Here is a 15,677-nt window from a genome sequence, read left to right on the forward strand (position 1 = left end):
AACTGACAGAGTCCCTTTCATACTACACTTCTCACTGGAACACAACGTTAGTCCAGCACTGTAACTGACAGAGTCCCTTTCATACTACACTTCTCACTGGAACACAACGTTAGTCCAACACTGTAACTGACAGAGTCCCTTTCATACTACACTTCTCACTGGAACACAACGTTAGTCCAGCACTGTAACTGACAGAGTCCCTTTCATACTACACTTCTCACTGGAACACAACGTTAGTCCAGCACTGTAACTGACAGAGTCCCTTTCATACTACACTTCTCACTGGAACACAACGTTAGTCCAGCACTGTAACTGACGTAAAACTCAATGTCTGATTTATGTTTGTGCAGCCCAAGGAAATTAGGAAACTGAGGAAACTCCCTAAAAGTGCTTTTCAATTTCTCGCCCCTGAGCCCTTTCACACCACAACGTTGTGGTTTGTGCAGAACCCAACTTTAGCAAGGCCTCTGGGAACTAAAGCTTTCAACCAGCAGCTCACCTTATAACAGCTTTTCTCTCTGAGAAACGATCGGAGCAAATTATCCACAAACTAATGGAAAACTTCAATAAACCTGGGAAACCATGTGAAAACCTTAAAATCTTGCAAATTCCAATTTTACTGCACTACCCAAGACACTAACTACGTTCTGGCCATTATCTTGCCAGGCTATTTTCTCTCACACTGCTTTTCTCTGAGTTTTCCTTCTAAGAAGAAAAAACAAAGAGTGCAATTCCTCTGGGTCCAATCCTCCCGCAAAGACTAGTGCAGATAATGAAGTATAAGCAGAGCGAGGCAGCCAAGCCAAGGCACTGAGACTTCCTTCCAACTCCAGTCCTCCAGCTCAGAACCACTACCTCAGCACATCACATCACACAGTAAGCTTTCAGCCACACTAACTGCTAGTCTCTACTACTCCGGTGTCTTTGGGACACAGCTATCCCTGATACGTCAAGGAAACCTTGATGTTGCTGACATCATGTACTGAAAACACAATCTAGCTTCATCTTTGTGGTCTTGAATTCTGCCACAAATCCTGCTTAATCTACTTTGCTGGAGCGCAATTGTATTCTTTTCAGACTAAGGATTCAGACTAAGGATTCAGACTAAGGATTCAGACTAAGGATTCAGACTAAGGATTCAGACTAAGGATTCAGACTAAAGATTCAGACTAAGGATTCAGACTGAGGTTCCATTCAATTCTCAAATTATTAGGTATCTAATAACCTTCTCTCACCTGCCCATGTTCCCTGTACTAATGGTCCAGGCCAGTAAAAAGGAGCTAGCCACTAGCCAGGGGCAGTAAACGGGAGCTAGCCACTAGCCAGGGGCAGTAAACGGGAGCTAGCCACTAGCCAGGGGCAGTAAACGGGAGCTAGCCACTAGCCAGGGGCAGTAAACGGGAGCTAGCCACTAGCCAGGGGCAGTAAACAGGAGCTAGCCACTAGGCAGGGGCAGTAAACGGGAGCTAGCCAGAAGCCAGGGGCAGTAAACGGGAGCTAGCCAGAAGCCAGGGGCAGTAAATGGGAGCTAGCCACTAGCCAGGGGCAGTAAACAGGAGCTAGCCACTAGCCAGGGGCAGTAAACGGGAGCTAGCCACAAGCCAGGGGCAGTAAACGGGAGCTAGCCACAAGCCAGGGGCAGTAAACGGGAGCTAGCCACAAGCCAGGGGCAGTAAAAGCCAGGTATCCCAGGTTCTTCCTGCCACTAAAACTGATTTATGCTGACGGAGCGGCTCATCTGCATGTCATTAAGCAGGTAAATCGTTCCCCCTGATGAGCTGGCGGCTGCACCTGCCGACAGGAGACGTGACCCTGCCCCCCCACTGCCAGGGGGTTGATGGGAGAATAATCACCCAGAGAGACACAGCACTGAGATCCCTGTGGATGTTATACTGCAGCATCAGTACAACACAGCTAGCTACTCTAGACAAATACACCGCCCTGGGATATAGTACCTGTGTGTATTCATCTCAGCCTAACCATGGTAATTTAACACTGCTTCAGGTGGATTCACCTTTAGCTTTAGAAAAATATACTGTATGATGCAGTGCATGACATAATACAAAGACACACAGACAATACACACAGACAATCTCTCTAGTGAAAAAAATGTATATGCATTTCTTTCTGGGCCCAACGGTGAGAATTTTTGATTTAGTGGCATTTGGTGTAACATTAAGGAAACATACCTATTTACATATAATTATAACAATGACACATCTATCATGTTGGGCTCTACAGAAAGCTGCTCCTGCCCCTTCTCTCCACAGCCTCAAAATGGTGGCTGCGATTAATCTCCGCGTTTTCCCCCTTCCTCCATCTGCCCCTCCCGCTAACCCTGGAGCTGGGACCGTGTCTGTGCTGTCAAACGGTGGGGAGCAGCGAGAGACTTGTGGAAAGATAAGAAGAAATAGTGGTGTCTTCAGAGTAATACAGCGCAGGAGAGATGCAGCAGATTAGGGCCCAGTCGCAGCTTTATATTCCTCTAAATATATAAACAGTAGCATGTGTCACAGCCGCCACAGCCCATGTTCCATCATCCCACAGAAAAACTACACTCTGGGGTTGCAGTCGACAGGCAAGCCAAGCAGCCGTGTCAATCCTCCCTCCCTCTCTCCCTGTTCCTCTTTTTATAGATACAATATTTATCTCCCCCCCCCCTCTCTCTCTCTCTCTCTCTGTCTCTCTCTCTCTCTCTGTGTCTCTCTATGTGTCTCTCTCTCTGTCTCTCTCTCTCTAGATAAGTATCTTCCTCCCTTTCTCTCTGTCTCTCTGTCTCTCTTTCTCTCTCTCTCTGTCTCTCTCTCTCTCTGTCTCTCTTTCTCTGTGTCTCTCTATGTGTCTCTCTCTCTGTCTCTCTTTCTCTCTCTCTCTCTAGATAAGTATCTTCCTCCCTTTCTCTTTGTCTTGCTCTCTCTTCCTCATTCAATATAAATATTTATCCCTTCTTCTCTTCCCTTCTTAGTTCTCTCCCTCCCCACTCATAAAACACAGAGCTGCTGCTCCATCCTGTCTGTAGTATAGCAGTCAGCCATGTCTGGTATAGAGGACTAGTATGTCCTGTTCAGTTGGTATGAGAGACGCAGTAGGACACAGCCATACTGTCTCACCTTCTCCAATGTCATGCCCTTCACATGTCCCTCTCTCCGACAGACAGACGGCTGTAAAAGCTTTCAGTGAGTTGTAAAAATGGAAATGGTGCCTCCAGCCTGGAATGGAATATGCCGCACGTGAAATGTATTCTATATCTTCTTGGGAAGATATGGGGTGCATGGCAGTCGCTGACGCTGTGTGTGAGCTAAATCAATCTCTCTGTCTCTGTCTCTCTCTCGCTCTCTGTCTCTCTGTCTCTCTCTCTGTCTCTCTATCTCTCTCACTGGCTCTGTCTCTCTCTCTCTCTGTCCCTGTCTCTCGCCCACCCCCCCTCCCCTTTGCTCTCCTTCATCTTAATTTCCCTCTCACTGTCCTTTTTAAAATTCATGGAATTTCTTATCTCTTTTTGGGTATGATAATTATAATTCCACAGTCTGCCAAAACCACTTGAACAAACTGGGTTTAAGGTACATGCAATACATTCATTTCCAGGTGAGACACACATATACAGGAAATTGTGGAATGATAGTCTAATGCCATGAGCTGAATAAAATACAACATTTCATAATAAATCAATGGTTAAAATGCAGTCTGTAACTAGGCAAACAGAATTGTAATACTTACCTACTAGTTTGCGGGAAACTTTTCAACCTCATTTTCATTATCTCCAGCACAATACCAGTTTCCACATACAGTGGGGAGAACAAGTATTTGATACACTGCCGATTTTGCAGGTTTTCCTACTTACAAAGCATGTAGAGGTCTGTAATTTTTATCATAGGTACACTTAAACTGTGAGAGACGGAATCTAAAACAAAAATCCTGAATATCACATTGTATGATTTTTAAGTAATTAATTAGCATTTTATTGCATGACATAAGTATTTGATCACCTACCAACCAGTAAGAATTCCGGCTCTCACAGACCTGTTAGTTTTTCTTTAAGACGCCCTCCTGTTCTCCACTCATTACCTGTATTAACTGCACCTGTTTGAACTTGTTACCTGTATAAAAGACACCTGTCCACACACTCAATCAAACAGACTCCAACCTCTCCACAATGGCCAAGACCAGAGAGCTGTGTAAGGACATCAGGGATAAAATTGTAGACCTGCACAAGGCTGGGATGTGCTACAGGACAATAGGCAAGCAGCTTGGTGAGAAGGCAACAACTGTTGGCACAATTATTAGAAAATGGAAGAAGTTCAAGATGACGGTCAATCACCCTCGGTCTGGGGCTCCATGCAAGATCTCACCTCGTGGGGCATCAATGATCATGAGGAAGGTGAGGGATCAGCCCAGAACTACATGGCAGGACCTGGTCAATGACCTGAAGAGAGCTGGGACCACAGTCTCAAAGAAAACCATTAGTAACACACTACGCCGTCATGGATTAAAATCCTGCAGCGCACATAAGGTCCCCCTGCTCAAGCCAGCGCATGTCCAGGCCCGTCTGAAGTTTGCCAATGACCATCTGGATGATCCAGAGGAGGAATGGGAGAAGGTCATGTGGTCTGATGAGACAAAAATAGAGCTTTTTGGTCTAAACTCCACTCGCCGTGTTTGGAGGAAGAAGAAGGATGAGTACAACCCCAAGAACACCATCCCAACCGTGAAGCACGGAGGTGGAAACATCATTCTTTGGGGATGCTTTTCTGCAAAGGGGACAGGACGACTGCACCGTATTGAGGGGAGGATGGATGGGGCCATGTATCGTGAGATCTTGGCCAACAGCCTCCTTCCCTCAGTAAGAGCATTGAAGATGGGTCGTGGCTGGGTCTTCCAGCATGACAACGACCTGAAACACACAGCCATGGTAACTAAGGAGTGGCTCCGTAAGAAGCATCTCAAGGTCCTGGAGTGGCCTAGCCAGTCTCCAGACCTGAACCCAATAGAACATTTTTGGAGGGAGCTGAAAGTCCGTATTGCCCAGCGACAGCCCCGAAACGTGAAGGATCTGGAGAAGGTCTGTATGGAGGAGTGGGCCAAAATCCCTGCTGCAGTGCGTGCAAACCTGGTCAAGAACTACAGGAAATGTATGATCTCTGTAATTGCAAACAAAAGTTTCTGTACTAAATATTAAGTTCTGCTTTTCTGATGTATCAAATACTTATGTCATGCAATAAAATGCTAATTAATTACTTAAAAATCATACAATGTGATTTTCAGGATTTTTGTTTTAGATTCCGTCTCTCACAGTTGAAGTGTACCTATGATAAAAATTACAGACCTCTACATGCTTTGTAAGTAGGAAAACCTGCAAAATCGGCAGTGTATCAAATACTTGTTCTCCCCACTGTATGTGAAAACGGGGCCTTTCTAAGTTTTGTAGAAATAAAATATAAAGTTAAAAAGTTCTACACGATGACATCATCAAGTTTTTTTTTTAACAGTATTTTTCAAACACTGTGAGATTTGCAGTGACGTGAAGGAGCAAGAAAAGACCCTCCCTAGAAACACGTTAACTTTTTAACCACAGATCATAGTAACACGCTGTTTCACATATGTAGACACTGGTTTGGTGCTGGAGATTATGAATTTGAGATTACATTTGATATGTTACCTGATAAGGGGTCTGTAATCTTATTGAATTACTGTGGAATGACAACTGAACATGCTTTTGTAGTTCAAATATTTTTTTTGGTTTTGGAAAGCGATTTCTGATTGTTTCTTTGTAATACCCAAATCATGAATAAGAGAGTGGCATAAAACTGCATAACATCAGGAAGATTTGAATTCTAACGAAGTGGGAAAGAAGTTCCAATACCCTTCTCTGAATGGAAACACTGACGTTCTGTCACGTGTCAGATTTCCATTGTTCTGTCCACATGTCATTGTATCAGTGCAGTAACTCACCTGTTACGGAGCTGTCTAGGTTGTCCATGCTGGACCCTGGCGTGTGCTCAATACCATAGAGAGGCCTGGACATCTCATAGCCTTCATCCTCCTCCTCTTCCTCATCCTCCTCATCCTCGTCAGGGATGTCAGTCTCCAGGTCAGACACCAGGGTGCTGGACACGTACCCCACTGGAGGGGCGGGGGCCTGGGGAGGGAGAGGGGGGAGGGAGCCACCCTGCATGAGCCTGTCAGAGAGTCAGAGTAATATGGGTTATCATCATGCTACAGGTACACACCAAAACACAGACACAGGGGTTGGTGGGCTGCTGGTGGGGGGACAGCAACAGCAGGGAAGAGAACAAATGTCAAAAGACATCAAGAAAGACAAAGCTGGTGAATGAAAGACAGGATGACATAAAGAAGGAATCCGAGATAGACGAAAGGAACTGTTAAGCTACATTTAGAAATTCTTTCAGATTCTGCCGCTTTGAATAAATTGGGACAATTCCACTAAGTCTACGTCCCTCCTCCTTGAATGCCAACACAATGACCCTGTAATTGCAGTTGAAGAGAGTACAATGGGCCCGCTCTCTAGGCCTGTCGACACGAGGCTGTCACCCCCTCACACAGCCCTCTCCGCTCCACTCAGCCCCCGCCTCACGTCACTGACAGCCCTGTTTGTTTGAGGAGTGCCGTGGGGTCTGAGGCGTGGGGTCTGAGGCGGTCTGCGGCGGGAGGGATTCTGATGTAATTACTGCCTCTTTCCTGTTGTCAAAGATGCTCTCAAACGTAGTCATTACTGGCTAACAAGACGGCTCCTTCCTGACAAGTCTTCCCTATTCCCTCTACTGTAATGAATGGATGCCAGTCTCTCCCTCTTTCCCTCTCTTCCTCCTTCGTTCTCTCCCTCTCTTCCTCCTTCGTTCTCTCCCTCTCTTCCTCCTTTGTTCTCTCCCACTGATCCTCCTTTGTTCTCTCCCTCTCTTCCTCCTTCGTTCTGTCCCACTCTTCCGACAGGGTGAAACGTGGGCTTCATCTGCCGTGCATGAGCACCACAACAATGGTGCTCATGTATCTATACCTTATGTCATGCCTTATTGGAATGTATTTATTGATAATATCTGTTGGGAAAAAGTTTGGAATTTGCCACACACATAACTTTAAGGAATACCTAGGATAGGATAAAGTAATCCTTCTCACCCCCCCCCCCCCCCCCCCCCCCTTAAAAGATTTAGATGCACTATTGTAAAGTGGCTGTTCCACTGGATGTCATAAGGTGAATGCACCAATTTGTAAGTCGCTCTGGATAAGAGCGTCTGCTAAATGACTTAAATGTAAATGTAGCAGCATGGATGTGGGTGGGGCTAAATAAGTGCTTTAGACATTGTGTTCTCACAGTGAGCAGAAGGGACAGTCGTGTAAGTGGTAACACTGGCCCATTAAAATGACATGATTCATGAGTGCTTCTGTTTTGCGCAATGCCGTGACTGTGCAGCTAACATAACACCAAAATAAAACATGGAAGGGAGGAATAAACAGATAGTGAAAGAAAACCACTTCCAGCACAATATCCATAGTAGTCATTCTCATATCACCCCCATTTAAATATTGTACTGTTTTTATAGTATTCCCCTCCAGTGGGTGTACGTACCATGTCTGTTTGGCCATGTCCAGTTGGTAGGCACGGGTGATCTCATCCAGGTGGGCCTGGAGCATGGGCTGCAGCTCCTCCCGGGGAGAGGGGGTGAGGGTGGCTGTGGACTGCTGGCCGAAGGACACCGCTGCTGGGGACGAAGCCACGCCACGAATGGGTGGGGTGGGGACCCTCTCTTCCTCCTCCTCTAGCTCATCCTCCATTCCCTGGTGGAGGTAGGTCTGCACTGGCATGGGAGGACCCCAGCCATCACTCTCATACCTGGGAGGGAGGAGGGGTGGTCACACAGATGATGCAATATTTCTTCTGGTCATGTGCCAGACTAGTGTGACCTTGACTAGTGTGACCTAGTGTGAAACTTTTTCTTGTCAAACTTTCTAAATTACTTTGTAGACTTTGTGGTCATGGCTCACATCAACACCATCATCCCAGAAACCTTAGACCCACTCCAATACCGCCCCAACAGATCCACAGATGATGCAATCTCTATTGCACGCCGCACTGCCCTTTCCCACCTGGACAAAAGGAACACCTATGTAAGAATGCTATTCATTGACTACAGCTCAGTGTTCAACACCATAGTGCCCTCAAAGCTCATCAATAAGCTAAGGACCCTGGGACTAAACACCTCCCTCTGCAACTGGATCCTGGACTTCCTGACGGACCGCCCCCAAGTGGTAAGGGTAGGTAGCAACACATCTGCCACGCTGATCCTCAACACAGGGGCCCCTCAGGGGGTGCGTGCTCAGTCCCCTCCTGTACTCCCCGTTCACTCATGACTGCACGTCCAGGCACAACTCCAACACCATCATTCAATTTGCTGATGACACAACAGTGGTAGGCCTGATCATCGACAACAACGAGACAGCCTATAGGGAGGAGGTCAGAGACCTGGCTGTGTGGTGCCAGGACAACAACCTATCCCTCAACGTGATCAAGACAAAGGAGATGATTGTGGACTACATGAAAAGGAGGACTGAGCACGCCCCCATTCTCATCGACGGGGCTGCAGTGGAGCAGGTTGAGAGCTTCAAGTTCCTTGTTGTCCACATCACCAACAAACTAACATGGGCCAAGCACACCAAGACAGTCGTGCAGCGAGCACGACAAAACCTATTCCCCCTCAGAAGACTGAAAAGATTTGGCATGGGTCCTCAGATCCTCAAAAGGTTCTACAGCTGCACCATCGAGAGCATCCTGACTGGTTGCATCACTGCCTGGTATGACAACTGCTCGGCCTCCGACCACAAGGCACTACAGAGGGTAGTATGTACGGCCCAGTACATCACTGGGACCAAGCTTCCTGCCATCCAGGACCTCTATATCAGGCGGTGTCAGAGGAAGGCCCTAAAAATTGTCAAAAACTCCAGCCACCCTAGTCATAGACTGTTCTCTCTGCTACCGCACGGCAAGCGGTACCAGAGCACCAAGTCTAGGTACAAGAGGCTTCTAAACAGCTTCTACCCACAAGCCTTAAGACTCCTGAACATCTAGTCAAATGGCTACCCAGACTATTTGTATTGCCCTCCCACCCTCCACACCACACCACACCACTGCCACTCTCTGTTGGCATCTACGCATAGTCACTTTAATAACTCTACCTACATGTACATACTACCTCAACTAACCGGTGCCCCCACACATTGACTCTGTACTGGCACCCCCCTGTATATATTGTTATTTTAATTACTTTAATTACTTGTTACTTTTATCTCTTATTCTTATCCATATTTTTTGGGGAAACTGCACTGTTGGTTAGGGGCTTGTAAGTAAGCATTTCACTTGTTGTATTCGGCGCATGTGACTAATACAATTTGATTTGATTTGATAGATATGAGCCGTAAGTGAAGCAGTGGAGGGATTCTTTCATTTCCCATAACGATGCTTATACATGCTGAAATAATACTAGTTGTAAAGAAAATGTTCATTAAATAAATGTGTCAGTGCACACTCCACAGGACGTAACTGCTTTAATCTGCGGCCATTAAGATGCTCAGATTTACAGTTCAGAGGACTCCTCATTTGCCAGATAGCCTATTAAACCAGATGAGTCTCACAAACTGGAGATGAGGGTGAGAGGACAGCACGCCTCAACTAGGGAGACGCACAGCTATAAAGGAGATGTTATGTGTGAGTGTTTCTATCCTGAACAAAAATATAAACATGTAAAGTGTTGGTCCCATGTTTCATGAGCTGAAATAAAACATCCCAGAAATGTACTAACAAAAAGCTTATGTCTCTCAAATGTTGTGCACAAATTTGTTTATATCCCTGTGAGTGAGACTTTCTCCTTTGCCAAGATAATCCATCCACCTGGTGTTGCATATCAAGAAGCTGAATAAACAGCATGATCATTACACAGGTGCACCTTATGCTGGGGACAATAAAAGGCCACTTTAAAATGTGCAGTTTTGTTACACAACACAATGCCACAGATGTCTCAAGGTTTGAGGGAGCGTACAATTGGCTAAGCCTGTATGAAGGGTCAGACAATGATAGATATATATAATTTTTCAAATTAGTGTGGACGAATCTAGTTGGACTGTATGGGCAGAGTGTGGATTGTTTTGCATCTCCATGGATGTATAGAGTGTATGTTATGGTGGATGTGGCTCGTACCCTCCTCCTTCATAGTGCTCGTTGGGGTAGTGGTCCATCTCGGTGCCAGGGAGAGGGTGTAGAGGGGGAGGGGGCAGGGCCACGTTGGCCCAGCTGGAGCCGTTAGTCTTGGTGGGTTTGGCACCAACCTTGGCCTTCTTCTTCTTGCCTCCCTTACCAACTATGGACAGCAGAGATGGAGCGAGTTAGAGAGATTGACTCAGACAACATGAAGAATTCAATTACACAAAAAAATCTATAAAACCATTCAACATGGGTGGCTAGGTGCAGTATTCACGGTCAGTCTAACAAGCAGATATTGCCAACAGAAATCGACTGAACATATAAAACTGAACATTCCTTAATTTGAAACAGGTCATTTCAACACCTCCTTCTAAAAGTCATCCACATTCTCAAACAAACAGCTTCAACGAGCTGTGCCTGTCAGCAGCCTCATACAGAAGAACCTCAAGGCCAACTACTGAAAAGCGTGCTTCCATTTATTGATTTGCTGAAAGGCCTCAAATCTCCATAGAAACAGGGAGAGAACAGCAGTAAAGAAGCAGAGGGTGGACCCCGGTCCTCCAGCCATCCCTCAGTGTCCCCATCTCACTACAGGTGTGAGTCCACAATGAAATATCTCACTACAGGTGTGAGTCCACAATGAAATATCTCACTACAGGTGTGAGTCCACAATGAAATATCTCACTACAGGTGTGAGTCCACAATGAAATATCTCACTACAGGTGTGAGTCCACAATGAAATATCTCACTACAGGTGTGAGTCCACAATGAAATATCTCACTTCAGGTGTGAGTCCACAATGAAATATCTCACTTCAGGTGTGAGTCCACAATGAAATATCTCACTACAGGTGTGAGTCCACAATGAAATATCTCACTACAGGTGTGAGTCCACAATGAAATATCTCACTTCAGGTGTGAGTCCACAATGAAATATCTCACTACAGGTGTGAGTCCACAATGAAATATCTCACTACAGGTGTGAGTCCACAATGAAATATCTCACTTCAGGTGTGAGTCCACAATGAAATATCTCACTACAGGTGTGAGTCCACAATGAAATATCTCACTACAGGTGTGAGTCCACAATGAAATATCTCACTACAGGTGTGGGTCCACAATGAAATATCTCACTACAGGTGTGAGTCCACAATGATATATCTCACTAGAGGTGTGGGTCCACAATGAAATATCTCACTAGAGGTGTGGGTCCACAATGAAATATTTCACTTCAGAACATCATCATAATGAATGGGTTTGCGGCGTCTGTGTGGCCAAAATGTTGATTTGAATACGCCAGAGAGAGAGAGAAAGAGAGAGCTCCCATCCCCATCTATTTCACCTCACACCCTTCGTAGACTGGATTCTCCATCTTTATAAATCTGCCATCCAGGCCTAGGCCTTGGGTTGATATGATTTGGTGAATGTGGTGGTGGGGAGGACTGTCTCAGAGGGGATCTTTGACATCTAAAGCCCACTGTTATCTTTCTCAGTTGTCCTCAGGCCTCAGATCACTTGTTATAGAGAGGAAAAGGCTGCAGGCTGTTTTTGCTGTGGTGCATCTGTGCTTTTCACTACATAGAGGACATTAACATGAGACCCCTATATAGAGGACATATGAGCATGAGTCCCCTATATAGAGGACATTAACATGAGTCCCCTATATAGAGGACATTAACATGAGACCCCTATATAGAGGACATATGAACATGAGTCCCCTATATAGAGGACATTAACATGAGACCCCTATATAGAGGACATTAACATGAGACCCCTATATAGAGGACATTAACATGAGACCCCTATATAGAGGACATTAACATGAGACCCCTATATAGAGGACATTAACATGAGACCCCTATATAGAGGACATTAACATGAGACCCCTATATAGAGGACATTAACATGAGACCCCTATATAGAGGACATTAACATGAGACCCCTATATAGAGGACATTAACATGAGACCCCTATATAGAGGACATTAACATGAGACCCCTATATAGAGGACATTAACATGAGACCCCTATATAGAGGACATTAACATGAGTCCCCTATATAGAGGACATTAACATGAGACCCCTATATAGAGGACATTAACATGAGTCCCCTATATAGAGGACATTAACATGAGACCCCTATATAGAGGACATTAACATGAGAACCCTATATAGAGGACATTAACATGAGTCCCGTATATAGAGGACATGAACATGAGTCCCCTATATAGAGGGCATGAACATGAGACCCCTATATAGAGGACATGAACATGCGTCCCCTATATAGAGGACATTAACATGAGACCCCTATATAGAGGACATTAACATGAGACCCCTATATAGAGGACATTAACATGAGACCCCTATATAGAGGACATTAACACGAGACCCCTATATAGAGGACATTAACATGAGACCCCTATATAGAGGACATTAACATGAGTCCCCTATATAGAGGACATTAACATGAGACCCCTATATAGAGGACATTAACATGAGACCCCTATATAGAGGACATTAACATGAGACCCCTATATAGAGGACATTAACATGAGACCCCTATATAGAGGACATTAACATGAGACCCCTATATAGAGGACATTAACATGAGTCCCCTATATAGAGGACATTAACATGAGACCCCTATATAGAGGACATTAACATGAGACCCCTGTATAGAGGACATTAACATGAGACCCCTATATAGAGGACATGAACATGAGTCCCCTATGTAGAGGACATGAACATGAGTCCCCTGTATAGAGGACATTAACATGAGTCCCCTATATACAGGACATTAACATGAGTCCCCTATATAGAGGACATGAACATGAGTCCACCATATAGAGGACATGAACATGAGATCCCTATATAGAGGACATTAACATGAGTCCCCTATATAGAGGACATGAACGTGAGACCCCTATATAGAGGACATTAACGTGAGTCCCCTATATAGAGGACATGAACATGAGTCCCCTATATAGAGGACATGAACGTGAGTCCACCATATAGAGGACATGAACATGAGATCCCTATATAGAGGACATTAACATGAGTCCCCTATATAGAGGACATGAACGTGAGACCCCTATATAGAGGACATTAACGTGAGTCCCCTATATAGAGGACATGAACATGAGTCCCCTATATAGAGGACATTAACATGAGTCCCCTATATAGAGGACATTAACATGAGTCCCCTATATAGAGGACATTAACATGAGTCCCGTATATAGAGGACATGAACATGAGTCCCCTATATAGAGGACATGAACATGAGTCCCCTAAATAGAGGACATTAACATGAGAACCCTATATAGTAGACATATGAGAATTAGTCTTTTGTCTGATCATTTCCAAACTGTCTTTGAAATGGAAGATATATCTGTGACCATAGCATGTGTGTGTGTTTGTGTAGGTGTTCTATGAACATTGCATGTGTGTCTGAGGTCTGAGAGTACTGGGAGGTGAATCGAGAGTCCTTTCTATGAATTTACACTTTCAGTCTGCCAATGGACACCTCACATCTCAATCCATAAAATACTCCCCAGTTGACGTTGTCAGCCACACATACAGGGTAGTGGAAACCATCCCTGGAGGCCTCTTGTGTACATTTGTACCTGTCATCTGTTGGTTAAGCCTCACTGCCAAAGGCCTGTAATCACGTTGCTCAGAGCCACAAAAAAAAACGAAATTTCAGGGAACCCTGCATCTTGTGCCATGCAACACCATGTAATCTAATAGACTGTCCAGACTAGGACATGGCTATAAACTAGCTAAATGTCATCAAAAAATACCTTTCAACAACACTCAGGGATATTTGGGGAAATGAATCTCTATGATCCAGTAAGGCTGACATCAGAAACAGAGAAAATACAGCATATTGCTTTAGCAGTAAATGGAGAATTGTGTTATTTGAACATTTTCCCTATAAGATTTTAGTTGTTACAGGGCAGAAATGTTCCCGTGAAAGATGATTGGATTGCAACAATGTTGCAGCAGAACATGAGAGAGAGGTTAGTACTGGGAGGGGGATAGTCTGATAAAGACTGGGAGTAATAAAATAACAACAGTAAGCCCAAGGCAGGAAGTATAGTCAAAGTAATTTGGTTTCCTAATCGTTCCTCTGGGCGACACTCAACTTTTCCCAATAAATGGTGATCTGGCGTGATTGCTCAATCAACCCGATTCCCTCCTCACCGGAGCAGGCATCAATACTGTAAATGAGCCTCTGCCATGGAGGGAAGGACGGCTAGAAACTACACAGGAAGTACACAGCAGACCCATTTTCTTGCTGACAAACACAGGGCCTGTCTTCAAAAGGATCTACCACTATATTTAGATGTGGAGCTGGGTATTTATACCGCCTGGTTTGGGCGCTCCCTCCCAGTCTATAACTGTGGGGCCAAGCGGAGGTCTTGAACTGTCTCTGTGTTTATTTAGTGCCTCAGCGCTGAGTGAGAGACACAGGCAGAGCCTCAGAAAGGAGAGTCCAGAAGGACGGACTCCACATCCAGATTTAAACACATGGCACTGAGAGAATAGATCAGACAAGATTTTCAGGGAAGTACCTTCTTAGAATACTTGAATACCACTGTATTATGGGCTTATAATAACAGTAGAGAGGAAAGTCTATATGAGATAGGACACATGGGGGAATACCCTGCTGGACAGATAACTAGCAAGTGTGCTTATTTGTGAAATCATTCCAATGTGTTTGGTATGTGGGTGGATGATGCAGCAGACTAGATCATCAAAACTCATTAGGACTGGGGCAGTCTAAAGTTGGAGGAGAGGGGGGAAGTAGAGATGGAGGACACCACTCTAAGAACAGTGAGAACATAACCCTTCTCCTGGGTTCCAGAATGAGAAAATACAGGGATCATGGAGCTCACTAGCTAGTACCTCTCCTCATCACTCCTCTCCTGCTCTCCACCACTCCTGCTCTCCTCCTCTCTCCTCTCCTCCTCTCTCCTCTCCTGCTCTCCACCTCTCCTGCTCTCCTCCTCTCTCCTCTCCTCCTCTCTCCTCTCCTCCTCTCCTGCTCTCCACCTCTCCTGCTCTCCTCCTCTCTCCTTTCCTGCTCTCCTCCTCTCCTCTCCTCCAGTAGTGTAGATGTTAATGAGCAACACCACCACATCCCCAGTGGAGACCCACGCTACCCTGAAAGCTGCTCTATTTCTGTTCCTCTTCATCTGGTTCCTATCTCAGACCTAACGTTCATTATTTCCTCCCCCAGCTCCTTGAAGCGAGGCACTGTGCTGCTCTTTTCACTTCGTTCCTTTTCAAACGTCTACTTTTTCATTAGTTGACTTCAAAACAGGAAACGCAGTAAAGTTCCCTTCATTGCCATCCAAACTCTGGCCATTGAAGTTCTTTACCTATAATACGTTATTCTGTCAGAACTCTGCTGTGTATTCCATTATGGTTTAGTCCTCGTAGAGAAACATTGCGTCGTATAGAGAGATA

At 45.2% G+C, this 15,677-nt stretch overlaps 1 protein-coding gene across 16 annotated transcripts in view; it reads right to left on the minus strand.

Annotated features, from left to right (window-relative positions):
* LOC139549459 (roundabout homolog 2-like) overlaps positions 1 to 15,677 on the minus strand; it is a 648,939-nt gene that overhangs the window by 20,036 nt on the left and 613,226 nt on the right. For all 16 annotated transcript variants that reach the window (XM_071359993.1, XM_071359991.1, XM_071359998.1 and 13 more), the window contains 3 exons: positions 10,205 to 10,364; positions 7,583 to 7,846; positions 5,950 to 6,176 (listed from right to left, as the gene is read on the minus strand). In XM_071359993.1, coding sequence (XP_071216094.1) covers positions 5,950 to 6,176; positions 7,583 to 7,846; positions 10,205 to 10,364 — 651 coding nt within the window. The remainder of the gene's footprint in view (positions 1 to 5,949; positions 6,177 to 7,582; positions 7,847 to 10,204; positions 10,365 to 15,677) is intronic.

The sequence above is a fragment of the Salvelinus alpinus genome, chromosome 22, assembly GCF_045679555.1.
Source record: "Salvelinus alpinus chromosome 22, SLU_Salpinus.1, whole genome shotgun sequence".
Taxonomy (NCBI): domain Eukaryota; kingdom Metazoa; phylum Chordata; class Actinopteri; order Salmoniformes; family Salmonidae; genus Salvelinus; species Salvelinus alpinus.